The 27794-nt window shown below is 39.7% G+C and overlaps 1 protein-coding gene across 1 annotated transcript in view; it reads right to left on the minus strand.

The window, feature by feature from the left end:
* Positions 1–8066: 8066 nt before the first annotated feature.
* CDYL2 (chromodomain Y like 2) overlaps positions 8067–27794 on the minus strand; it is an 88227-nt gene continuing 68499 nt past the window's right edge. Inside the window, exons 3-7 of the mRNA XM_087729127.1 lie at positions 24078–24295; positions 21221–21393; positions 15982–16192; positions 14523–14666; positions 8067–12483 (exon numbers count right to left, since the gene is read on the minus strand). Coding sequence (XP_087585253.1) covers positions 12325–12483; positions 14523–14666; positions 15982–16192; positions 21221–21393; positions 24078–24295 — 905 coding nt within the window. The 3' untranslated portion in view covers positions 8067–12324. The remainder of the gene's footprint in view (positions 12484–14522; positions 14667–15981; positions 16193–21220; positions 21394–24077; positions 24296–27794) is intronic.

Below are 27794 nucleotides of genomic sequence, written 5' to 3' on the forward strand. Positions count from 1 at the left end.
GTCATGCCAGCCACATGACCACGGAGACATCTTTGGACAGCACTGGCTCTTCGGTTTTGAAACGGAGATGAGCACTGCCCACTAGAGTCAGGAACGACTAGCACATATGTGCGAGGGTAACCTTTACATTTACAGCAGGGGTATCAAACTCAAGGCCCACGGGCTAGATCCAGCCCATGGGGTGTGGGGCCTGTGGGGCTGCCCCAGAAACAATGAAGGACTGGCCTGTGTTGCCTCTGCCAGCGAAAAGGGAGCTCACAAGAGCCCCATGTAGCTTTCCCAAACTCCGTTTTCCTTGGCAAAGGGTTGCAGGAAGCTGTCGCAGCTGAAAACGGCTTTTCGCTGGCAGAGCACTCAGGCCACAACAGGTGCCCCTGGCATGAGTGCATCAAGCTAACCATGCACACCCTGGCCCTCCGAGGTCAAACACAACCCTGATGTAGCCCTCAGTGAAATTGAGTTTGACACCTGATCTAAAGAATGCCCAGGGAATGCTGTAGATCAGTTCTGAAGAAGCTTCTTGGATGAGGAGCGAAACATCCTTCAAGGAAAAGCAAAGACAGTCCAGTCGCTTTTTGAAAAAGTTTCAATTACAATTCCATTTTAAAAAAATTATGGGAAGCTAATAATTTGGGATCTGCTTTCTTGATCAATCAAAAAAAAAGCTTTCAGATCCTAGAAAGAATGCAACAACGAGAAGAGCAACAACGGTGATTAGGAGACTGGTAACTAAAACATGAAGATGGTTTCAGGAATTGGTTATGTTTAGTCTAATGAAAAGAAGGACTAGGGGAGACATGATAGCAGTGTCCCAATATCTCAGGGGTTGCCACAAAGAAGAGAAAGTCACACTATTCATTTCATTTCATTTCATTTATTTCATTTGTATGCCGCCCTTTTCCCCGAAGGGGACTCAGGGCGGCTCACAAGTTGAGCAAGGGAAGGGGGATACAAACAATTTGACACCAACACAAAACAATACATAATTTAAAAGCACAACAATCATACCATTCGAGGTAGGGGCAGCGGTTGTTTAGCCCCAGGCCTGTCGGAACAGCCAGGTTTTAAGGGCTTTGCGGAAGGCCTGGAGGGTGGTGAGGGTGCGAATCTCCACGGGGAGTTCGTTCCAGAGGGTCGGAGCAGCCACAGAGAAGGCCCTCCTCCGGGTAGTCGCCAGTCGACACTGGCCGGCGGATGGAATTCGGAGGCCTACTCTGTGGGATCTAATCGGTCTGGTGGAGGTAATTGGCAGCAGGCGGTCTCTCAAGTACCCAGGTCCAATACCATGAAGGGCTTTATAAGTGACGACTAGCGCCTTGAAGCGTATCCGGAGACCAATAGGCAGCCAGTGCAGCTCGCGGAGGATAGGTGTTACGTGGGTGAACCGAGGTGCACCCACGATCACTCGCGCGGCTGCATTCTGGACAAGCTGAAGTTGCCGAATGCTCTTCAAGGGCTGCCCCATGTAAAGCACGTTGCAGTAGTTTCTCCAAAGCACCTGAAGGCAGGACAAGAAGCAATGGGTGGATACTAATCAAGGACAGAAGCAACTTAGAAGTGAGGAGAAATTTCCTGACAGTTAGAACAATTAATCACTGGAACAACTTGCCTCCAGAGTTTGTGAATGCTCCAACACTGGAAGTTTTTAAGAAGATGCTGGATAACCATTTATCTGAAGTGGTATAGGGTTTCCTGCCTAAGCAGGGGGTTAGACTAAAAGATCTACCAGGTCCCTTCCAACTCTCCCCTTCCCTTCCCTTCCCTCCAAAAGCTGTGGGTGTCCCATCATTGCAGGCTTTCAAAAAGAGACCATTTATCTAAAATGCTATAGGGTTTCCTGCTCAAACGGGATTTGACTAGAAGATCTCCAAGGTCCCTTCCAATTCTATGTTCTATGTACTAGTGGGAAATTTTCTGGCTAGAGACGATAAGATGCCATTTTCTACCTTTCTTTTGTCCAAATAAAACAAATTCATTTGATTTCGTGGGTCAATTACGGAGTTCTTTGCTCTAGCAGTTTTTGGATCGCTGGCCCTGTTTTACCTCCTCTCTGTTTCTTGCTTCTAATTCTAACGTTGCTGATCACGAAAATCCCTGTCATAAGGGAGCGGTGCTAAGTGATGGGGGCTTGACATGACAAATTATGATGCTTGTAATATCGTGCTCCGCAGACGATTGCATTAAATCAAGGCAGTGACATTTAATGTGCAATTGGCTGTTCTCCTATCGGATTGCGGTTGGGAGATGCCACAGCTTGTGACTCTGTCTGAAACGGAGAATCACAAAGAGGGAGTCCTTAACGTACCACCACAACATTGTGAGCCCAAAATGTATGTTGTCAAGTGAGAAATTAGTGAAGGGAGTTTTTGCTCCACTTTACGACTTTTTTTTTTTGCTGCCTTAGTAAAATACTGGAATATGATAAGAGGAAATCATCATTATAGATGCCATGCAATAGCAGGTTGTTTGAATTAGCGCCATCTATGTATCTGTATTTTTATTTAACATTTGATTGAGCAAGATACATTACAAGCTGTGTGCTGTTGATGTCACCGTGCCCACATTACAACTTGGATATACACATCTTTTTTATATCATAGCATCCAATGCAAGCATGCAACTCACATCACTTGGGGAATGCTGTCCTATTTTTTTAAAAAAAATATTATTGGGGTGGAATCGAGATTTCAGATTGATGAAAGAAATGTCCTTAAAAGATGATTGTTGGAGGCAATTGAGGACATAAGAGCACACAACATAGTCATTCAAAAATAATTGTTGCTTGCTCTCATGTGGAGGCTGTTACAAATTTATTGGAAGTAAAATGGGAAACAGCCAAATCATGAAGAGTCAGGAGCATCAGAGGTTGGAAAATATCAAAAAAATCAAGGTGGCATCTGTCGCCCATGTAACAAAATAATTCTTATTCTTATTCCCCTTCCTCCTCCCCTCCTTTTCCTCCTCTCCTCCTCCTCTTCTTTCTCCTCCTTCCTCTTCTCCCCCTCCTATTCTTTCTCCTTCCTCTCCTCTTCTCCCCTCCTCCTTTTCTCCTTCCTCTTCTCCCCCTCCCCCCTCCTATTCTTTCTCCTTCCTCCTCTTCTCCCCCTCCTCCCTCTCCCCCCTCTTTCTCCTTCCTCCTTCCTCTGTAATTTTGTATATTTGGCAATCTTTCATGTTCTGTTGTTTCTTGTTATATCTTTTTTTATAAAATAGTTTTTATTAAACATTTTTACCTTTAAAAACAAGAAAAAAACCCAACAAAAAACACAAGACAAACATAACAATATAAAGTACTTATACAACCTTCTGTATCGACATTCATGTTCAGCCTTTGTAGTTCTCCATTCTCCATTGCCTTCCTAGCGATTTTAACTTATCTAATAGTGCAATAACAGTAGTACTAACACTTGTAATAATATCAATTGTTCATATCACTATTATATTTACATTGTAGTCAATACTTTAAGTTTGATAGTAATTCGTAACTGGTTAATTTTTATTCAATACTAGTTTAGAAAAAAACACAAACAAAAACTTCTATTTCCTGTTTTGATTTCTGTTTTCTAGTCACTTATAAATTCTATTCCATATTTTATAGAAATCCGATTCTTCTCGTTATATCTTTTATTCATTCCCCATGGAATGTCTTCATTCAGTTTTTCCCTTGAATGGTCTCAAAACAGCTGAAAGTATGAACTACAGTAAATCCTTGGCTTACGACTGTTCATTTTGTGACGGCACTGAAAAAAGCAACTCATGACCAGTTTTTATACTTACGACCAGGGGTGGTATTCACTTACCTTCCCTACCAGTCCACAAATGTGAGTGTGCGTGCATGCGCTCAGCCTTCTGTGCATGCGCTTTGGCTACAAAAAGGTCCTAAATGGGATGCCGTAGAGCCGGGGCAGGTGGGCAGGGGCATCCATGATTTTGACTATCAGTTCAGGCGAACTGGTCCAAACCGGCAGAATATTACCTCTGCTTACGACCATTGTCGCATCCCCAGGGTCATGTAATAAAAATTCGGTAGCTTGGCAATGACAGTGTGATCATTGTGTCATGTGATCATCCTTTCCCACCATATGACAAGCGAATTGTTTTATTTAATTCAATATTGAGGCTGCCAAAACTCCCAGTGATGTATAATTAAAAGACCTCAAAAAAGGGGGTACCACTGACCAGAAGACCAATGCTATAACACAAATAATCCAGAAAAAACAAAAGAAAAAAACAAAACAGAGGAACTTGACTAACTAACATATCCCAAGGCCTGTGAGAAAAAGCTAGTTTTTAACAGTTTCCAAAAATAAAAATAAAAAAGTAAGATAGGAATAATATGGATCTTGAGGATGTCATTCTGGAGGGCAGGAATTATCAATGAGAAGATACACTTCCTGCAAGTTGACATTTAGTTGATGGGACCCAGATTATGTCCATTCTAGCAGACCTCACTGGTTTTACTGCCTTTGAAGCAACCAATTGTTGGCCGAATCTGTATGTATGTATGTATGTATGTATGTATGTATGTATGTATGTATGTATGTATGTATGTATGTATGTTCCATTATAACTCTATGAAATAGCGTCTTGAGCTATTTCAACCAAACTTGGTACACAGATGACTTATCCTCTGGAAACAAATACTGGGGGAATAAGTCACCCCGGGTGTGTGTATGTGTGTATGCCTGTTCCAGCATAACTCTGGAATGCCTGGCCCGTTGAGGAGAGCGAGTGCGGTGTCCTAGAGCAGCAATTGTTTGTGATGTCAGTTCCTTCACAGCTTCCTCTGGAAAGCCAGCTGTGACATTCGCCCTCCAGTGGACCAATGGGGAAGCGCCTGATGGATTTGGAGAAATGTGCCAGGATCGTAGACAGGGTGGGGAAGAGGAGGGCATGGGAGGGGGAAGGAAGAGGGCAGGGATGATGGGCATGGGAGTAGGGGGAAGAAAGGCCCCTCTCAATGGCTCCCTGTCAGACAAACACTTCGACATCTATAAATACCTGGGAAACGCCGGGTTATCAACTAGTTACTGAATAAGAAAAGCAATTTATAATGGTTTTCAAGTAAATTTAGCTTTTGCTTTTGTATGATAGATGACACTAAAGGAAGGACTGAGGAAAAAGTTTACTTTGGTATGTTTAGAATATGGCAAGAAATGAATGTCCTGTTTAAACAGCTCAATTACATTTTGGCATCTTGTACATTCTTTCCTTTTAAACAAAAGACACCACTTGTGTGGAATTCTTTTATACACCATCATGACGTGCTGATGTAAAATACAGCCATCATTTCAGGAAATATGAAACCTCTGCCAGAATATAGGAAATGTCTTAACTTCTTCCACCTCTGCAAAGAGGAAAAAATAATAATTAAAAATGAACTTTGTTTTTCATTTTTGTGATTGTTATTTGGAGTTGGGAATAATTAAGCCAGAAGAAAAAGAAAGGGCAAACTCTCAACTGGTTCTTTCACACCTCGGTTTGCTTGAATTTCTCAGCTGTTTGAAGAAAAAAAAACACATTGTGAGTTTGCCAAACTTATGCTGTGGAGCTACTTACCTCACCATCTTCCATCAAGCCACTACCTGTCATCCTCCACTTACAACAGTTCATTTAGTGACCATTTGAATTTACAACAGCATTGAAAAAAGTGACTGTTACGTTATGACTTTTCCACACAAGACCATTGTACTGTCCTTATGGTTGTGTGATCCAAATTCAGGCGCTTGGCAACTGACTCATATTTATGACGGTTGCAGTGCCATGGCAACATGTAAAGCAAAGTCAACGGGGAACCTATATGGCATTGGCTTGTAAGGTCTGACACCAATATAACAAGATTCTAGAGCAGTCTTCCCTCAAATGATATTCAAGATATGTTGGACTTCAGCTCCTTGAAATCCCAGTTAGCATGACCAAAGTCAATCTTTTGGCTATGCTGGTTAGGAATTCTGGGAGTTGAGGTCCAATGCAACTTGGTCTAAACATATTACCCACTTCTAATCCAGCTATTTCCTTGAACAGCAAAGGTTGACTAACAGTGGCCAAGATGGCTAAGATGTTAACGGTGGCTCAGTGGCTAAGACTCTGAACTTGTTGATCAGAAAGGTCAGCAGTTCGATGGTTCGAATCCCTAGCACCGCGTAACTGAGTGAGCTCCCGTTACTTGTCCCAGCTTCTGCCAACCTTGCAGTTCATAAGCATGTAAAAAATGCAAGTAGAAAAATAGGAACCACCTTTTGTGGGAAGGTAGCAGCAGCCTTCGGTGTTTAGACATGCCAGCCACATGACCACAGAGACGTCTTTGGACAGCGCTGGCTCTTCGGCTTAGAAACAGAGATGAGCACTGTCCCCTAGAGTCGGGAACAACTAGGTTGACTAACAAACAAGGACTGGAGCGCATAACATCAGACACATCGCTAGAAGGAAAAATCACAGAACTGCATCTCTCTTATTTTGGCCATGTCATGCAGGGGAATTCACTGCAGAAAACAATTATGTTTGGAAGAGTTAGTAGTAAAAGGAAATCAGGCTGTCAAAGAACATGGTGGATGGTCACCATCAGAATTGACTCCAAAGTATGGGATAAGTCAGTGAAGTAATGCACACTTGGCCCATAGACTCGCCACGTCAGACACAACTGAATGGCTATCATCCTCCTTCTCCTCCTCCTCCTAGCTACTGAAATCTGGTTAACAGTCCTGGAAACATTCTAATGGGATAGCATGCCAAAAACGTCACCCTGACACCCATTGATCCGCCAAAGGGAAGTTTCAATGTTTTTATTCAAAGCAGCTTCTCACAATGTATAAATACTGCATATTAACACACATGAAAAATACAACTTCTAAGGCACCCAGAAAAATGTGTTCATACACTAGTTTACAGGACCATGGACAAATAAATTGTGTACAATTTGATCTACACAGTCACGATATCAGATATATCAGAAGATATGCATCCCTCAGTACTGAACTAGTTTCTGAAATATTTACAACACTGTGGTTAAGGGGTGCCCCATACCCTCATATTGGTCATACTGTGCAGTCTTCACAAATATTGGAAACATGACATTTAGACAACAAAATAACTTATGGGCCGTATCTGGAAAAAAATCTATATTTTAATTTTTTTCTCTCTCTTTTTTTTATTTGGTTACCTGCTTTATTTTTATTTAGTTTGGTAATAAGCCTTACCAATAGACACCTTCTGACTTACAACTATTTTTCATTTTCCAGCAGATAAGACTTACTCCAGCTACCTTGCCCCTTTTTCTTTCCCTAAAATGAATTAAAGATGATACAAAATGCAAGTTGAAGGGGGACGTGACAACCAAAGGCATGATTGGAAAAATGGAATTCTTTGGTCCTTATTGTTTTTAATGGAAGCTTGATATTTACATACGATATATATTATTGTCTACAAGCCAAAATCCTATTTGAAAACGTGAGTGGAATTATACGGAGGACTTTCCTTGTTTTAGAGCTGAAGTAGTGACGAAAGATATTAAGAACGGCTTCAAAACATATTGTTAATAGGGTATATAGAGATACATCCATTTACAATGGGGAGCATTTCAATGCACAATCCAGATTGTCTCTACATCTCTTATGTAAACTTTAGGGTCTCCCAAAGAGAGTTGGCTTCAACCAGGTTTGACTTATACAGATCGAGCCACCCAAAGAACCTGAGCATGATTAAGGTTGCTTAGAGTTGGTCAGATTAGACCCATGGGCATGATGACGAACCTATGGCACGCTTGCCACAGGTGGCACGCAGAGCCCTTGATGTGAGCATGCAAGCTGTTGCCAAGCTCAGCTCTACTATGCATGTGCGCGCGCCTCCTGCCTGATTTTAGGGTCTGCATGGAGGTCACACGTGCGTGTGTGTGTGGGGGGGGGAGTATGAGGGTCTTCAGAACCTCAGGGGAGGCTGTTTTTGCCTTCCTGGGAGCTTCAGGAAAACCTCCAGAGCCTGGGGGGGGGGCCCCGCGAAAAACAGGACTCCTGGAAGTTCCGGATGTCCAGAAACGGGCCAGTTTCCGGCCTCCTGAGCCCGGGGGAGATTATTTTCTCTCCCCCCCCGAAAGCTCGAGGAAAGCCTCCAGAGTTTGGGGAGGGTGAAAAGGCCCCCCGCCATAGGGGGGAGAATGCATGCATGTGCAGGTGGGCGCATTGCATTGTGGGTGTGGGCATGTGCGTGCACAATTTTGGCACGCGAGGACAAAAAGGTTAGCCATCCCTGGGCTAGAGGCTTCCATCCCTGACTACAGAACAAAGCCCATGCTAAAGAGCCTAGCTATGTCTGAAAGAAACACATGTACACACAACCAGAACAACCCGTATTCTCCATTTCACTAGAAAAACATTACGGCCCTGCATTCTACCTTTGTTCGACTGTCGGGATGCAGCTGTTGGAGGCAAGGGGTTTTCTTAATAGTTCATCGAAAGAACGGGGGTGAAATCCATTGAACATGGTTTCCTTCCCTCAAACCACCACTCTTCTACAGATTGGTCCAAGTCAGAATTTCAATGTTAGAGAAATTATGCTTGGAAAGAGTTTTGGGGTCGGGAAAGTTTCAGTATGAATTGTGTCCCACCCACCCCCATTTGCTTCATGTCTGCAAGGCAGGCTCAGATCTTCTAACCCCACCTCCTGCAATCCCGGGTCCTCCAGATGTGATGGGCCTTCAACTCCTGGCATACGCAGATTTAAAAATGATGCTATAGTCCTTTCTATTCTGCCACCCCAGAGAGTTGACTCTTCATTTTCCTCATGAAGTTCACAATCTTTGTTTCAAACTAGTGGTAAGGCTTATTCACAAATGCAGCAAATCTACAAATTCACTTATTTCAAGCCTGGAAGAAAGGAAGGGAGGAAACCCCAAAAAACCTGTCTGCATATATTTATAACAGTAAAACAGTGTGTTATTTTCAGTGAAAAAACAATTGGCATCAACCCCAGAATACTAGAGAATTAAAAGAAGAGTTAACCATTGTGTAAAAAGATTGCCTAGAACGCTTACCCTAATCTACCACAGAAATATAAAAAGTTTATATATATATATATTTATATATATATATGTATAATTTGAAAATATATACTGTATTAAAATCAGCAAGCTTATTCATTGAAACAGAAGGGCACCCAAATACACACATTTTATATACAGCAATATATGTATGTATGTATGTGTATATACATACATACAAATATACATGCGTACATACATACATACATATGCACACACATGCAAGACAAACAGAAAAAAAATTGAATTGCTTACTTTTCCATATCTACAAATGCAAAAACTGGGGAATCTTTTAAAGATTTGTACAAAACCATTTACATGAAATCATATGACATACTTAACAGCAAAGTTTGCATTTTATTAAATACTGTGGATATTAATCAAGATATTCAATCCAGTATATATAGCACACCTTTATAGCTAAATACTCAAGTGATGCTGGAAAGATCAAACCAGATGAGGAAGCTTTTTAAAAAAAATAATTACTGACCATAAAGTTTTTTTTTTAAAAAAACCTGAAATTAGAATAATCATACTGATGGTTCCCCCCCCAAAAAAAAGTAAGATTTAGGATTTGATTTTTTTAAAATGAAGGAATTATATTTAGCCTGTTTCAGCTACTGAAATGTAAAAATAAGAATATGTTGAAAAAGCTGTGGAAAAAATATTAATGTTTCAAAACAAGGTTTACTTGGAAATCCAGAACTTTTGGATCCCAAGAATTCTTGGGAAGGAAGTTTCAGTATGGGAACATTTTCCTGCTAGTTCATTGAATTTATTTCTGGAAGAGGAACTGGACCACATTTTGAAAAATATCATTTCAATAAATGAATGCATTCATGTATGTATGTATGTATGTATGTATGTATGTATGTATGTATGTATGTATGTATATTGCCATGGTTTTCATTTGCTTGGTATTATATACTTCTAGGATTTTATCCCTGAGTCCAGAACAGCTGGACACCAGATGCAAAACATTTATGAATTTGTTTGCCATCCATAGCAGAGAATAAAAGAAGCATTCTCCATTTTCCCTTCCCTGAAAATCTTGGTTTATATGTTCAATGCATTCTGGTAAGATCATGGTCCGATGCTTGAAGCCAGAGTGTGCACTTATTTGTAAGAATTTTGCAAAGATTTCCTGAAAAGAGGAACGTTTGCTAAATAAATGCATTTTTAAAAAATCAACAAAGGAACCATCTCCAGGAATTCAATATCACATCAACATTGATGATGTTACCTGGTTGGGTAATGAAATGTCTGAAAAAAAACCAACAACCAAGCTCAGAGAGCCCCAAGGACTCCACAGTTCAACCCTGAGCTACAAATATTCTCTTCCCTTGAATTCAATGTCCCCATTTGGAAGCTAACACAGAATAAGAATTGGAACTTAAACAGAAACAAGACAGAAGAAACAAGAAAAATTAAAAACAACCAAAACGTTTAAGAAAACTGCTGGAAGTCAGAATTTATGAAATGGACTTAAGTCTAGAGATATTTAACTTTTTCTTTCTTTCTTTCTTTCTTTCTTTCTTTCTTTCTTTCTTTCTTTCTTTCTTTCTTTCTTTCTTTCTTTCCTTCCTTCCTTCTTTCTTTCTCTTATTTTTTTTTTCTTTCCAACTTTTGTAGCTGGAAAATGGGAGGCCATCTCACAAAGCAGCCCCTTCATTTCCATGTTTTTCCTTTTAATGCACCTTTGTTGCCGACTTAAAAAGAAAAAAGTCCTTCCATTACTTCTCAAGGGATTTCACAGACATTGTAAGGTGTTAAATCGATGCAATTACAGAAAAAATCTCTGCAGTGCTTCCAGGAACTATTGGGGTCAGATTCTAAGAGCGAGGGAGCACAGAATGAGCCAAAGGAAAAGCTCTTCCTTTCTGCATTTTCCTAATGGAAAGGAGAACTATCAATTGCTGGACAATAAAAGGAATTCCAGAACCTCTAATAGCAACATTTTCAAAGCCATCCCTAAGAATTTTATGCCACTTCTCAGAGGTGGGATGGGTAGCCTCTAAGCCAGCAGGAATTCTTCATTCTTTGTTGCTACTCTAGGTTGGTGCAATAATATGGTTATTACTTTTCAGCTGGTTAGGAAAAAAATAGTAAACGTTTCTTATATTAAAAAACAAAAAACAAAAAGCTACACCCTGCCCTATTCTCAAGAGGAGTTGTGTTACACTCACAGTTTCGGCACCACTATGTTCTTCTTTAAGGACGATTCAAATACAGTGCACATCTTGGAGGACAATTTCTGAATATGAATCGCAGATGGAGTTCTTTTTTTTTTAAATGCCCCAAGAGTCCATGGCATTATCAGATTTCACTGCCTTTTGTCTTTGCCGACATAGCACAATCTTTTTAAAGACCACCAGGGAGATTGTTGACATGTGCAAAACCTATCCAGTCTAGGTATAAGTACAGTGATAATTAATAAAGCGGCATACACACACACACAAACTATGTAGGTATAAACTGTGTGTGTATGCATACACACATACATAAAATTATATTATAATGTGTGTAGTATATATACTGTATACACACACACATACATACCTACACACACACATACATATTCATATCCATATCACAGAGACTCACAACCACAAATAAATTAATTAAATAAATTGAACCAAAAGGGGGAAAAGCAATCCAATCCAGGTAGGATTATTTTGAAAGTTTTCCTTTTTTTTTTTTTTTTTGTTTGCAAAATTATTTTCTTTTATCCATTAGCCATTATAAATTCTATCACCCACCTACCACGTCTTCTATTGTTAATGGTGGAACAAACAAACTATATGGACGTCTTCTTACAGGAGGCCAGCCAGATGAATACGATTTAGGACGGCTGAATTCTAAACCATCATTTGGACTGTGACGAGCTGCTTACGGTAAAACGGGAATAAGTTAATGAAGAAAAAAAAGAAGAAGACCAAAGAAGTAAGATTTGTTGTTTGCCTTAAGGGGTTACCGTTAGTGCTTCTGGCACATGGAATGTATGTTTCTCTCCAGCCACATGGGTATTCAAATGCGACTCTTGCCAAAGGCTGGGTTAATACATCCGCCTTTCCGTCCACAAAGAAAAATCCATTCTGCTAGGCAGAATAGTTGAATACAACAAGAAAACTAGAGGCAACTTCTGAGATGTTAGAGATGCTCTCAGAAAAGCCACCGGGAGGATTTGCTGGATCTTGATTTTGCCTTTCATGTGATTCTTCTCAAACCCGGAGACATCTGAAATCTCTTTGATCTCAGAACATTCCCCCCGCTTTTTTTCCTTTTTGACAATGTCAAACTTCATAGATCTTGTCTTGGAGATAGCTGAACAATGAATCTAGTCCTTTGGAAGAGCTCCAGAGCTGCTTTAACATCTGACATTCTTTCTCGTTCACGTCTTCAAGGCCAGATTTCAGAAAACTCCGAACCAGGCATTTCGATTCTTCTAAAACCTAAGGGAAAGCAATTACATCCCCATTAACTTATTAATGATTAATTAATATATTAATCCTGTGAGATGACTTACTCTCTGGAAAAAAATACTGTGGGGGGTAAGACACCCCTAAAATCCCTCAGTGTATGTGTTCTATTAAGATACAGCCTGTTGTGCCTTAAGATGGCTTCTACTGTACTGCCATAAAATGGCTTCTATTATGCAGCACAGTGTAGTTGCCATGGTAACGGCTTCACAGTACTCCACCAGGGGACTCCCTTAGAAATTATGTTTCGTCTGGACATTTTCCCCTTAGAAATAAATTCGAGGATTCAGATTTTTCATCTTTTTTAGTTTCAGAGGGACTTCGCCAAGTAATAGATTATGATCAAATGGTACATCTGCGCCAGGGTATGTCTTTACTGATTTTACTGATTTTCTAAATCTTTTGTTTGTTGTTAAATAGTCAATTTGGTTCTTCTTTTGGTGATCTCCAAGTGCAGAGGCATCTTTTTGAGAACTTGAGAAAAGTATTCATCAGACATCATACAAAGATAGGAAGGGAAAAATATTTTTCTATCAGCTTATGCAGTTTCTTCTCCACTGAAAACCTGGGACTTGCATAATGTATGAAAAATGATTTAAGGTTGGAAACAACAATATGGGAGTTTAATGTTTTGCCTTGGGCCACCTTTTTGAAGACTATCTTGGACAGTTTTTGGATTTGGGGAGTCCATAGCAGTAAATAATGGGGAAAGAATCTGTCATACCCTAGAGAGGATTATGGTTTTCTGGTGTGCTTTTCCCTCTAGCTTTTATTTCCTTATTAAGCAGGTAACCTACATATAGGCTATTGAGTGTTTATAACTGTCTGCATTTTTTAATCTCAAACTTGTTTATTTATTCATGAAGCTAACTATGCCATAGATTTTCAGCAATTATGGTTGGAAGCATTCCAGAAGCCATCAAAGAACTCATCAAAAGGCCTAGGATCATCCACCTCTTTCATGAAAAAAAATCTCTGCAAACACTGGCAATTCCTAGTATATTTTGTCCCCTCATCCAGTGATTCTCAACTTTGACAACTTTAAGATATGTGGACTTCAGCTCCCAGGATTCCCCAGCCAATCATCAGCCATCAGTTTTGGGACTTGAGTTCCAGACATCTTAAAGGTTGCCAAGGTTGAACACCATTGCCCATATCTTTTCAGGACAACAAGTGTATAAAATAGATCTACAATTTCATCCCCAAGCTTTTTGGCTAGTGAGGCTGGGGATTTCTTGTGAAATGTTTCTTCTTGTGTTGTTGGCGTTCTTGTTTCTGGAATTCATTTTTTATTACCTCATGTTTTACACTAGTTGGAATGGAGTTGGGCAATATATATATATATATATATATATATATATATATATATATATATATATATATGTGTGTGTGTGTGTGTGTGTGTGTGTGTGTGTGTGTGTGTGTGTGTGTGTGTGTGTGTGTGTGTGTGGTGTTGTGTTGTGTTGTGTTGTGTTGTGTTGTGTTGTGTTGTGTTGTGTGTGTTCCAGCATAACTCTGGAACGCCTTGAGCAATTTCAACCAAACTTGGTACACAGATGACTTACTCTCTGGAAAAAAATACTGTGGGAGGTAAGACACCCCTCGGGGAGTGTGTTCTGTTAAGATACAGCCTGCTGTGCCTTAAAATGGCTTCTACTGTACTGCTGTAAAATGGCTTCTACTGTGCAGCACAGTGGAATTGCCATGGTAACGGCTTCACAGTATTCCACAAGGGGGCTCCTCTGGTAAGGGGGAAAATGCAACATTAGAAATTACGTTTGGTCTGGATATTTTCCCCTTAGAAATAAATACCCAGGCAATGCCGGGTTATCAGCTAGTTTAATAATAATAAAAAAAGAGGCGAGAGAGGGTGTGCTTTGTCTTAAGTTCCTTCTAAAGGAGTTTCTGAAAGAGATGAGGTGGGATACAGTTGGCATCAAAGAATTACACTGAGGTAAGGTGGGTGGCCAACAAACAAATGAATTTTCCATAAAATCTCATATTCTTCTTACCACTGCACTGCAGGATGCCATTTCTTTTACCCTCAGCATCACTTCCTGCCCAAATGTGGTGGGCCAAAAGACTTGGGAGACAAGTCCTCTGCTGCAAGCCTCTTGTGCTGTCAGCTTCCTTCCGCAAAACAGCATCTCATTGGCCTGCAAGGATCGAATATATTAGAGTAGGACAACCTATTCTTCTCCACCACAAAGAGCAAACACAAAACACAAGGTTACATTGCATACAGATTTGCACAAAACAGATAGGGACCTATTTAGTGGTAGATGCAAATGTAGGATAAATAGAAAAAAAAAGGCCTCACATCATACTGGGAAAAATGAATCAGATGAAATACGCTGAAATCTATTTTGTCTGTGGTCTAGTGGGGATTGTAGATGGGTTAACCAAAGATGATTCTTTTCCATTCTTATTTGATCTTTAAATCTGATTTGGACTGGAGAGCTACTTAGAAATGGGACCTTTAAATAGAAAATTGCCTCTTGACCATGAAACAGACTCAAGATGGCACATTTCAATAATTATGTTTGCAAGCAACTGATTCAGCTGCTTTTCAATAGCAGACAACTTGCAGCCCTGAGTATTTGCTTTGTACATACAAATCGGAAATCCAGAGGGGAAAGAAATCAAGTGACTGGAAGAGGTCTGCTACAAAGAGATGAGAAGTTCATTTCTTTGGTCCAATGTTCATCCATTAGGTCAGGAAGGAAAGGTCTGGAATAGAAAACCACACATAGGACAACACCATAGGTGTCAAGCTATTTAACTGAAGTGGTGTGGCCCACCAGTGGCCAGCAGAGCTGGCAGCAGAGTCGGACAGTGAGGAGGTTGGGGAGGTGCATGGGCCAGTCCTGGAGGCCGGAGAAAGCTCGGACGAGGCCTCTGTGTCAGAGGCAGAGATGGGGCCGAGGCCATCTGGCACTGATTAGCTGCCTACAGAGCTAAACAGCAGTGAGGCAAAGGAACAGCCAGAGGCTATTCCCAGTGTGTGCATGTGCAGAGCTGCCAGTAGAAAAGAACAACTCAGAAATCAGGGTAAACTTGGGAGTAAAGTCACAGGTGGAAGATGATTGGCCCCTCCCATAGGAAATAAAAGAGGAGCGAAAGGGAAATGGGCTTTTTCAGGAAACAATTTGTTCACTTGGTTGTTAAATTCATTTCAGGAATGTGAAGATCTGTCCATGAATCTCAGAGACTCTGTGCCCAGTCTTTCCTTGCACAGCACCTCATTTGGAAAATATTGACATGGCAGCTTTCCAAGATAGATAAGGTCTGTAGTCATAAATATTCCTTTGAAAGACGGTTTGCCAGGCCTTTGCTGAATGTAAATGAGAGGAATTCACATTTGTTTAATAAAAGGGGTTTTGTCGGGACCAGGAGTCTGCCTTGTGCTTTTTGGGGAAGCCTAGTTCAGAACAAGTGGGACCATAGAAATCTGAAAGAAGGAAATCTTACCAGAGCCACGCCCAATATCTGTGGAAATGTGTACGATGAGCAGCCTGCTGGAGTGAGCCGAATGGTTGCGTAGGGCGTTTGGAACCAGGCCTTTTCACTTGCCCACACAATGTCGCAGAGTGGTAAAATTGATGCTCCCAAGCCTAGAGCAGGGCCATTGATGGCAACCACAATGGGCTTCTTAAACTGAATAAAGGCTTTCACAAAATCCCTGGAATGGAAGAGATGGATGGGAGTCACAATGAACTACCGTTATCTTTCAGAGTATAAGACGCTCCGAAGTATTATACTTCAGAGCGTCCTTCTTTTCTTTTGGGGAGAAAAACAAGAAAAGCACCTGAGGGTAGGACAAGAAGCAACTGTTATTCTATTCTGTTCTATTCTATTCTAAACATGTTTTTACAGGTTTTTTTAAAATAAGACCTCAAAGTGTCCTCTCAGTTCTGTTGTTCTGTATTCTCTAAAAGTAAAGATAATTTTTGGCACAGCTCAAAACAGAACTTCCAGGAACGAATATACCTAGTTAAGTCATTGGTCTGTTGAGTTCAATGTTGGTTGCTGTCCAAGATTTTTTTCTCGTCCCAGAAGGATACATGGAAGATTCCAGGTTCACATGTTTATAGTCTAAACCAGTGGTAGTCAACCTGGTCCCTACCACCCACTAGTGGGCGTTCCAGCTTTCATGGTGGGCGATAGGGGTTTGCTGTAACTCTGCTTTATAAATTTTATAAAGTAAAGTTACTTCCCTACTTTATAAATCACCATTACTGTGGAACCGGTGGGTGGTTAGAAAATTTTACTACTAACAGAGATACAAAAGTGGGCAGTAGGTATAAAAAGGTTGACTACCCCTGGTCTAAACCCTGGAATCTTCTGAATATATACAGCTTGAGCTGCAGCGCTGTATTACCGCCTTCTCAAATGAAAATATATTGTTATTTGATATAAACCTAATTGACAAAAATGAACCATGATTACATGGCTACTACTGGCCAAGGTATGGCATGAGTCCAAATTGGATAGGACAACCCACAGTTTGCATCTGAAAACCTGTCCTTCATATTACGTTGATTGGCATCGAATGTAATATGAGTGAGTTAAGAGAAAGATTGCTTTAGTTTTCTGCAAATTGGTGTTCTTCAGATATGTTGAATTAGAAGTCTCAGAGCACAAAACTATGTTGGCTTAAAATTTTAGTAATTTTTAGTTTTCCTTGACTTAAAAGATAAAGGTTCCACTCGCACATATGTGCTAGTCGTTCCCGACTCTAGGAGGCGGTGCTCATCTCCATTTCAAAGCTGAAGAGCCAGCGCTGTCCGAAGACGTCTCCATGGCATGTGGCTGGCATGACTAAGTGCTGAAGGCACACAGAACACTGTTACCTTCCTACCAAAGGTGGTTCCTATTTTTCTACTTGAATTTTTTTTACATGCTTTTGAACTGTTAGGTTGGCAGATGCTGGGACAAGTAACAGGAGCTTACTCTGTTACGCGGCACTAAGGATTTGAACCACTGAACTGCTGACCTTTCTGATTGACTAGCTCAGCATCTTAGCCACTGAGCCACTTACTTACTTACTTACTTACTTACTTACTTACTTACTTAGTAAGAAAGTCCTTAACTTACTGCCTTCTAAATATATCAAAGTACATTTGGAAGGCAACAATTCAGGGTAATCTGAGGATGGATAACCAAATGAGAAGTAAGAGAATTCAGATAACCTTAATCTAATCAATAAAGTGCTAATTGAAGTGTTTGGAAGTTAGAGAGTTCTACAGCTCTGTAAGTCCCAGCTTACACAGGGTTTTCTAAAGAGAAACTGAAGAATTAAAAATGTCTGCTAGAAAAGGAGAGTCAATGTGATTCACAAAAAAACATAAATGAATATTTATATGAGGCACCATTTAAAAAAATTACAGATCAACACAAAATAGTTTTTATCTATCTGCAACAAGAAATGAAACTGAATAAACAGTAAAACAATTGAATTTGAAATGATGTAGAGCACCTGATAGTATCTCTACACTTTACTATAAAACTTTCCAAGACATTCTGACCAAACCTGTAATCAAGGCAATGAATGCAATTCAGGTACAGGAAGAACTTCCTTTGGCACGGAAAGAAACACTTCTTTTTTAAAATCTTTTTAAAATAAATAAATAAATAAATAAGTATTCAACTTATCTGAATTTTGCAGACCCATCTCCTTACTGAATGTGGACTGCAAACCTTTTATGGCAGTACTTGCAAAGAGAAATAATATCAGGCATATCATAAATGTTATTGATAAGACAAATCAAAAGGACAAAAAAAGATTTGATTTTCCTTTATGCTGAAAAAGCCTTTGACAATTTTGAAATGTCCTTTCATGTTTGCAGTTCTGAAGAAAATGGGTTACAGCTCTAACTTTTTTGACATCAATATGGTGTATTTATAAAGGACAAAAACTCAATATTGAGTGGCCTCACCTTGGGGCAATGCACAATATACTGAAAGGACAAGACTGTGTTCTCCCCTTTCTTTTTCTTAGAATATAAAATCACAGAGTTGGAAGGGACCTTGGAGGTCTTGTAGTCCAACCCCCTGCTTAGGCAGGAAACCCTACACCACTTCAGACAAATGATTAGCCAACATCTTCTTAAAAACTCCCACTGTTGGAGCATTCACAAGTTGTTCCATTGATTGTTCTAATGTCAGGAAATTTCTCCTTAGTTCTAAGTTGCTTCTCTCCTTGATTAGTTTCCACCCATTGCTTCTTGTCCTGCCTTCAGGTGCTTTGGAGAATAGCTTGATTCCCTCTTCTTTGTGGCAGCCCGAGATATTGGAACACTGCTATCATGTCTCCCCTAGTCCTTTTCATTAAACTAGACATACCCAGTTCCTGCAAATGTTCTTCATATGTTTTAGCCTCTAGTCCCCTAATCATCTTTGTTGCTCTTCTCTGCACTCTTTCTAGACTCTGATTAAACTACAACTTTTGGCAACTTGAATACGTCAAGAATGTAGACTTTAAGGAATCAAATCAACTACGGAAAAACATAAACTGTAATTATTTTCTGATGATATTATGCTCAAAATTACTCAACCCTGAGAATCTTTAATATTGTTGGTAACATATAGAATTTGGTTTATTGAACTAGTCAAGGGGAGGGGGGGATCCAAACTTTGGTATGGAATTTGACAGAATGAAAAACAACATGCCTATAGAACTTTAACAGTTCTGTTAATTTGTGTTTGACAAAGAAGACTTTTTAAAGGAATAATTATTCATCAAATTGGAAAACTATATCAAGAGACACTTCTAGATAGAAAAAGTTAAATCTGTTTTAGTTAAGGAGAATCCCAGCTGTCAATATGAATATTCTACGAACACTAAACTTCCTTTTTCAAATGACTCCAGTATTCATGAAAGCAAAATATTAAATGTTTGGCACAGACAAGTAATGAATTATATCTGTTCCAACAAAAAGCTAAGGATTAAATTAAAAAAAAATGTGCAGAGCTCAAGAGAACAAGATGGGATTGCAGTTCCAAATCTTACAGTGTCATATGCTCCAGACATACCATGTTAGGGTACCTAACATAAAACACATTATACTAGGGTTGGAAGGGATCTTAGAGGTCTTCCAGTCCAATCCCTTGCTCAAGCAGAAGACCCTATGCCAGTCCAGACAAATAGCTCTCCAATCTGTTTTTGAAAAGCTCCAGTGATGGAGCATCCACAAGTTCTGGAAGTATTTCATAATATGAATATCAGAATGTAATATGGAAGAAACAAGCCTTCTAAAGTGGCTGTGTAGACATATTTGGACTGGCACACTTTGCAACAAGCAACTTATAAGTAATTAAGTAACCTACCAAATATAAGAGATAAGTACAGGAAAAGTTTCTAGGTTCTACCATACCTCAAGGCCTAAAATGGACACCTAACATCAAAAATGTCATCAAAAAAGCACAACAAAGAATGTTCTTTCTCTGCCAACTCAGGAAGTTCAAGCTGCCCAAAGAGCTGCTGATTCTGTTCTACAGAGGAATTATTGAGTCTGTCATATGCATATCCATAACTGTCTGGTTTGGCTCTGCAACCCAACAAGACAGACACAGACTTCAATGGATAATTAGAACTGCAAAAAAAAAAAAAAAATGGCTGCCAACCTGCCTTCCATTGAGGACCTGTGTACTGCACGAGTCAAAAAGAGGGTTGTGAAAATATCTACAGACTCCTCACATCCTGGACTTAAATTGTTTCAACTCCTACCCTCAAAATGATATTATAGGGCATTGCACAGCAGAACAACTAGACACAAGGACAGTTTTTTTTCCTGAACACCATCACTCTGGTAAACAAATAATTCCCTCAACACTGTCATACTACTTACTAAGTCTGCATTACTATTAATCTTTTCAGCATTCCTATCGCCCATCTCCTCCCACTTATGACTGTATGACCATAACTTTGTTGCTTGTATCCTTATGATTTATATTGATTGTTTCCTAGTCTGATTTGATTGCTTATTTGTACCCTATGACTATCATTAAGTGTTGTACCTTATGATTCGTGACAAATACATCTTTTCTTTTATGTACCGAGAGCAGCTGCACCAAAGACAAATTCCTTGTGTGTCCAATCACACTTGGCCAATAAAGAATTCTATTCTTTCTATTCTATTCTATTCTATTCTATTCTATTCTATTCTATTCTGTTCTTGTTCTTGTTCTTGTTCTTGTTCTTGTTCTTGTTCTTGTTCTTGTTCTTGTTCCTGTTCCTGTTCCTGTTCCTATTCCTATTCTATTCTAGATCCTTTGTTATTCTCTGTTTATTTGGTTGCTTTGCTATTGGAAGTCTATTTTTATGAAGATGATAATAGCACTATCTTAGCCCATATTGCCATGGGCAAAGTAATAATATTTTGTTTAGATCACAAAGACTTATTGATAATTGGATAAAGATAAAACCTTTCAAATTTCTTACTATACAATTTCTTCTACCTTCAGCTGGGCAAAAGACCTCAATGTGGCAGCTAAAGAATTACAGATAGGAGGAGGAATAAGTTTGCATCAACCTAAGCTAAGCATGCTGAGCAAATATACACTACATCAAGGGAATATAAATATCAAACACCTCTTTCATTTGGCCTAACCAACCCGATTCAAACGTTAAAATAAATAAAACCATCTCGTCTGTCGTAGGCTGAGGGTTTCTTTTAATGTCTGGAGGATTCCAAAACCCCAAATTCACCTTATAGCCTCAGCGATCCGGGTGCTTTCTTTTCTTCTGTCGCTGGATAACCTTCCAATTAGGTAGGAATAGTCCAAGCCGCTACAAAACACACTGCCTACGGCACTGAGCAGCAGGAGTTTGCTATCATCTGCGGACGCGTTACAAAGAGCTCTCCGGACCTCCTTCATAATCTGTAGAGAAACAAAAAAACCATCCGGTTCTTTGACACAAATCATGGAATATTTACCCTGGGTTTTTTTTTATTGCTTCAAATCTGACTGAGGATAACTTGCATCTGTTGCTTCCCACCAGCTGTTGCTCAAATCTATATTTCATTTCCGCTTTTGAGATGCTTCCTAACATCAAAGGCAACAACTACAGTGACCAAGAGGAGGAGGAGGCAAAGGGAAGGACTCAATGGTGCTTTGATCTTGGCTCAGAAGGGCTGTGCAAAGGTTGGGAAGTAGTTTTCAGCAATGTGCCTTAGCCCTGGGGTCCCCAACCCCCCGTCCATGGAATGGTACCAGAACACGGCATGCCAGAAACTAGCCCATGCAAACAAGCAAAGCCCCATCTGCGGGAGGCAGGCAGCAGGTGAAACCACAGTCCGCTCCAGTCCGCGGAAAACCCTCTCTCTCCACGGAATTGGTCCCTGGTGCCCAAAAGGTTGGGGGGGTGCTGCGTTAGCCCAAATGAAGAGCTTTGATTTTGACTGTGTAAGCCTAATGAGGGTGTTTGGAAATCTTTTTGTCTCTATAGGCACAGCTGCTTTGCTGGTAAGAATAGAGTAGAATAAGATTAGATTAGAATAGAATATTCAGCTGTACCTCAATATTATTTATATTGATTGGTGGTATCTCTCTTCCAGCGGAAACATCCTGCAGAAGCCACAGGGATGTCATGCGTATCACATCATCATTCAAATGATGTAATTTGTATTAGAACATAGAATCATACGACTGTAAAGAACCTCAGAGGTCTTCTAGTCTAACCCCCTGCTCAAGATAGAAGTATACTAACCTAGTCAAATGGCTGTCCAGTCCTCCAGCATTGGAGCACTCCCAACTCTCAGAGGCAAGCTATTCCATTGATTAATTATTATTAATTAATGTTATTAGGTAATTATTATGAATTATTATGTCAGGAAAATTCTCCATAGTTCTAGGTTGCATTTCTGTCTAACAAGTTTCCACCCATTACATTTTGTCCTGTCCAGCAGTGGGGTTCATTTAGGTTTACCATTGGTTTGCAACAGTGCCTGTGCCTTCCGTGCATGCCTGCGGCCTTCCACGCATGTGCTTTGCTTGTGCGCACAGCGTGCATGCATGTGCGTGGCATCGAAAACGAGGCTACATAGGATGTTTTGGAGCCTGGCCACTACCAATTTGGGTGAACTAGTCTGAACCAACTGAATACCTTCTCTGGACCTCAGAGGCTTTGGGGAATACATTGCCCCCCTCATCTGTGACACCCCTCAAGTAATGGAAGACAGTTATCAAGTTACCCCTAGTTCTTCTCTTCAATTAAAGGATTATTAATTGCATAATATCCTCATAGACACCCATGCTTTCAAGAACTGTAAGTCCAATTTGTAATTGTCTTAGGAGGTAACTTTTTCTCTGTCTTCCAGCTACTGTATTTTTTGGAGTATAAGTGCTCTGAAATATAAGACACACCTAGCTTTTGGGGAGGAAAACAAGTGTGTGTGTGTGGGAATCTGCTTCTGCCTCCCAGAAATGTGCTTCCTTGCAACAAACAGCAAACAGTACAGACAAAATGCACTGTTTATAGTGTTACATTTCAGATTATACTTGTACAGATGCTGTTAAAATTGATGTGCTTTCTGGAAGTATAGTTATTCAGGGTTGACTCAGCCTTCCATCCTTCCGAGGTGGGTAAAATGAGGACCCAGATTGTTGGGGGCAAAAATGCTGACTCTCTGTAAACCGCTTAGAGAGGCCTGAAAGGCCTATGAAGCGGTATATAAGTCTACTGCTATTGCTAAGTCTACTGCTATCTTTGCCATTTGAAAGAAGATACAATAGCACTGGGCCTCTTCAGATCAAGCATTTATTTTAAAAAGCTGCTTCATTTTGTTAAGCTGTCTAGAACAATAATAAAACAGTCTTTAAAAAATAAATCTAATAATTTGAACATTTTGTAGATTGACCTACCTTCTTGCAGCAAACAGCAAACAGTCTGATTAGCACAAGAAATTTTTTTTTTGCCTCGGTCTCCCAGCAATTTGCCTCCAGGAGCAAACAGCAAGTTTCACTTTCAGTTCAAAGGCGCCTCTTGATCATCAGCTGTTTCAGGCTGCAGGGATTGCTATAGCCTATTGCAGCCTCCACAAGGCCCATTTTCCCCATTTGCTGCAAGGAGGTAAATTGCTGGAAGGCAGAGGCCAAAGGGTGGGGGACGATGGGTGGGTGGGGCTACATCTAGTGTAAAAGACGCACCCAAATTTTCACTCTCTTTTAGTGGGGAAAAGGTGAGTTTTATACTCTGAAAAATACGGTAATCTCTCAAATATTTATGTCCTTCAGACTGATTGCACCCTTGAAAAAGAATGAAAAAGCTCAAAAAAAATAAAAATCCAAGTTATAGGAAACCTCAAGAATTTTATACCAGGACCTGACTCCAACTTCTACATATGAATGTGACAGGAAAGGTAAAACAATATTAAGTAAACATTGACAAAGTTGTTCATGTACTTCAACCTGCAGCCCCCAGTCTGGTCTTCCCTTCAAAATCAAAATCAGAAATGGAATTCGAGGGAGTTATTTCATTAGGGGACAAATTATAAACAGAGGGATACTTTTAGAGATATCGATCACTTCCCACTGTTCTCTTCGATTGGGTGTTCACTGCGTACCTCTGGAGTCAGTGCATTGTTATCTGAGGTCTGACTGGACAGGAGGATGTGTGTGAATCCATCTTCTTTGCGTACAACAATGTCTCTAAACCGACAGTTGCTTTCATTTTGACGCACGCTGTACCTGAGTCTCTTATCGAAGACGTAACCCTTTTCACTCTCCAGTTTCCGTTTCACAGTGGTATGAAGATTCAGGCCTCCATTTGCAAGAGAGGAACCTTTCAAAAAGCAAAGGGGGGGGGGGTAGGAATAAAAGTTAATATCTCATAAGATCCAAAGCAGAGATAAACTTGCCCGATGTCTCTTTTGGGTTGACTCCCTTTTCATCTCATCCCTCGTCACTGGATTACTGATTAGGATTGAAAGAATTTATTTATTTATTATTTTATTTATTGGTTTGTCAAACATGTACAAGATAGCAGATATAAATATGAACATTGACATGAAGGAAATGAATACAAATAAATGGGGAGCGTAGGATACGGGCAGTAGGCACACTGGTGCGCTAATGCATGCCTCCTACAGACTCTTAGGAATGGGGTGAGGTCCATGGTAGACAGTTTAAGGTTGAAGATGTGAGGGTTAGAGGATGTAACAACGGAGTCGGGTAGAGCATTCCAGGCATTGACCACTCTGTTGCTGACGTTGTATTTTCTGCAGTTGAGTTTGGAGCGGTTTACCTTGATAAATGTTTACCTTATTGTCCTAAGTACCTGTACTAACTAAAAGTGACTAACAAGGGAGAACTGGATTGCATAACAGTAGACCTATCATGGGAAAGCAAAAATCACAAAACTCCATCTCACTTATTTTGGCCACGTCATAGCAAAGGAACTCACTGGAGAAAGCAATTATGCTTGGAAGAGTTAGCTGTAAAAGGAAACCAGGCTGCCAAAGAACACGGTGGATGGACACCATCAAAGCTGACACCAGCCAGAGCATAGAGAAACTCAAACAAGTACTGCAAATCGGAAGACGTGGAGAGATCTGGCCCATACAATAGAACAGCCAAGAGCTGGACACGACTGAATGGATAATATTACCATCAAATATCTGGAAGGCATCAAGCTGAGGAAGTTCAAACTAAATAGGTTCCACCTTCTCTGAACCTCTTCTGGCTTTGGCCCAAAGGTGCTCTTTCAAGAGGCAACTGGACTTTCTGGTTTTTCTTTGAAGATGTTTTCCTTCTCATCCAAGAAGCTTCTTCAGTCTGCTGATAAGAGAGCTGAAGAAGCTTCTTCAAGAGCTGAATAAACTTCTTGGATGAGAAACAAAACATCTTCAAGGAAAAACCAGAAAGCCCAGTTGTCTCTTGAAAAAGCACCTTTGGGACAACCATGACCTGGATGACTGGGAATCTCCATAAAGTTCTGGCTTTATAGTCATTTCACTTACTCCAACCAATAGGTATAGATTTCTTCTCTGGTACAACACCCGTTCTAAGTGAATTGCTCTTTGATATCAAAATAGCAGGAAAATTAACACATTCCTGCTTTCTGATCCAAAATCAACCCACATGTTCCTTCCATTTTGAAGCAGGAAACATACCATCCTTACAGTGGACTGATTAATTGAGGACAGTAAATTCCCAGGAAGGAAAGAAAACCCTAGCCATCACTCCCACTCATTTTGGGAACCTCACGTTTTACATCAGTACCTCATCATTCCTTCATTAGGTAGACAGTCAGAAAAATACCTAGGGCATGCCCAAACCAAGTAATTTTCAATGGATGGGACTGTCAAAGTCTGAAGCAGCATCATTTCCACTGACTATATTTCCACTGATAGATAGAATCCCACTTTTGATATGGAAGGCTGATCATCTCCTCCTCCTCCTCCTCCTCTCCTTCTTCATTTTGCCTTACAGTGAGGGAATTTACAGGCCCAATAAATAGAGATTGGCCTAATAAATTAGGGCAATTGATAGTGGCTCCCAATGCAATCTTTATAGAAGTCTTGCTGAAAAAAGAGAAACATGAACTTGAGATTTATGGGTTTTAAGATTAGAAATGGTAGCTTGTGGGAGAAAGGAAATGATGAGATAGCTTCAGAGAATGAGGGCAAAATATAAATGAATTTATAACCACTGTCAAGAAGATCAGAAGCTGCTTTTTTACAGTTTTATTTTCCTGTCCTTTTATTTTCTGTTTCTATGTTCACTATTTATTCTTGTTCTTTATAATCTTGATATATACATATCTATATATCAGATAGTAGATATATTAAAGGTAAAGGTTCCCCTTGCACATATGTGCTAGTCATTCCTGACTGGGGGGAGAGGGGGGGCTGTATCTCTGTTTCAAAGCTGAAGAGCCAGTGCTGTCTGTGTGGTCATGTGGCTGGCATGACTCAAACGCTGAAGGTGTGTGGAGCGCTGTTACCTTCCCACCAAAGGTGGTTCCTATTTTTCTACTTGCATTTTTACATGCTTTCAAACTGCTAGGTTGGCAGAAGCTGGGACAAGTAACAGGAGCTCACTCCATGACACAGTGCTAGGGATTTGAACCATCGAACTGCTGATCTTTCTGATTGACAAGCTCAGTGTCTTAGACACTGAGTCACCGTGTCCCTATTAAATTAAACTGGTCACTAAAGCCATTTTAGAAACTTCACTTTGTTAAATAATCTATTAATCTCTTGGAAAGCAGGATTGTAAAGTATTCAAAGCTCCGGTCCAAATTTGTGGGTCTAATATTTGGTCTAAATATGGCTCCTTCTTTGCATATTACTTTTCTCTGAATTTTGTAATGCAGTTAATTTTAAAGAAATCCAAAGAATTACCAAAATATGCCTCTGGGCAGAGGAACACATTTTGAAACATGTATTTGAAACATTCTTAAAACTTAATCTATGTGAAGCAAAATGTGTTTAGAGAATATGCATTTAAATATGAACTCTTGTACAGATTTAAATAAAATTGTGCATGGAAGATTATGTCTAAGCCATTTTGAAGGCTTTTAAAGTAGAAAATGTAACATATTTTAATACAATCAATATAGTGAATAAATGAGTAATGAATTAATAATTTGTCCATCCCTTATAAATGTCCAAAGCTTTTTTCAGTGATGGTTCATAGTTTATGAATAGTTTACATTAGTTTACATTCAACAGGAGATTGATAAGGTTAACTATTATTATTTTATTATTTTTTAAAAAATATGGTTTTATTTGATTATTATTTCATTGCTATTCCTCTAATCATTTATATACTGGTTTCCTGATTTATTTTTCTTCATAACATTATATGTTTTGTGATGTACATATTCATTTCTATAAACTGTACTGTATTAGAATAGTTCTATCATAAAAATCTGGCTAGAAATATATTAAGCAACACATATTTTAATGGATTTGTATTCACCCTGAGCATAATTGTTGATCACAAGATCTTATGAAATGGTTATCCTTGTCTAGACAGGGAGAATTTTGGTGAATTGGGTTTATTTAATCCTTAGATGAGAGACATTGGACAGATAGACTGGGAAGTTGATAAAATTATTCCTAAAATGGACATCAATAACATTCCAAGAAAATTGCATTGGTGCATCTTGATGTTTGATGAAGACTCAAACTCAACTGAAGGAAATTTGACTTCATATATATTGAGCTGGAACAAATGAAGATGAATTGTCTACTGTAATTTCAGTTAGCATCAAATGTTATACCACTGGGATCTTGATTTGAACTGCTTCATCTTTGCTTAGTTAAAGACCTGAT

This window comes from Thamnophis sirtalis, unplaced genomic scaffold, assembly GCF_051295495.1.
Source record: "Thamnophis sirtalis isolate CommonGarterSnake01/CBP01778 unplaced genomic scaffold, rThaSir2_p1.2 scaffold_14, whole genome shotgun sequence".
NCBI lineage: Eukaryota > Metazoa > Chordata > Lepidosauria > Squamata > Natricidae > Thamnophis > Thamnophis sirtalis.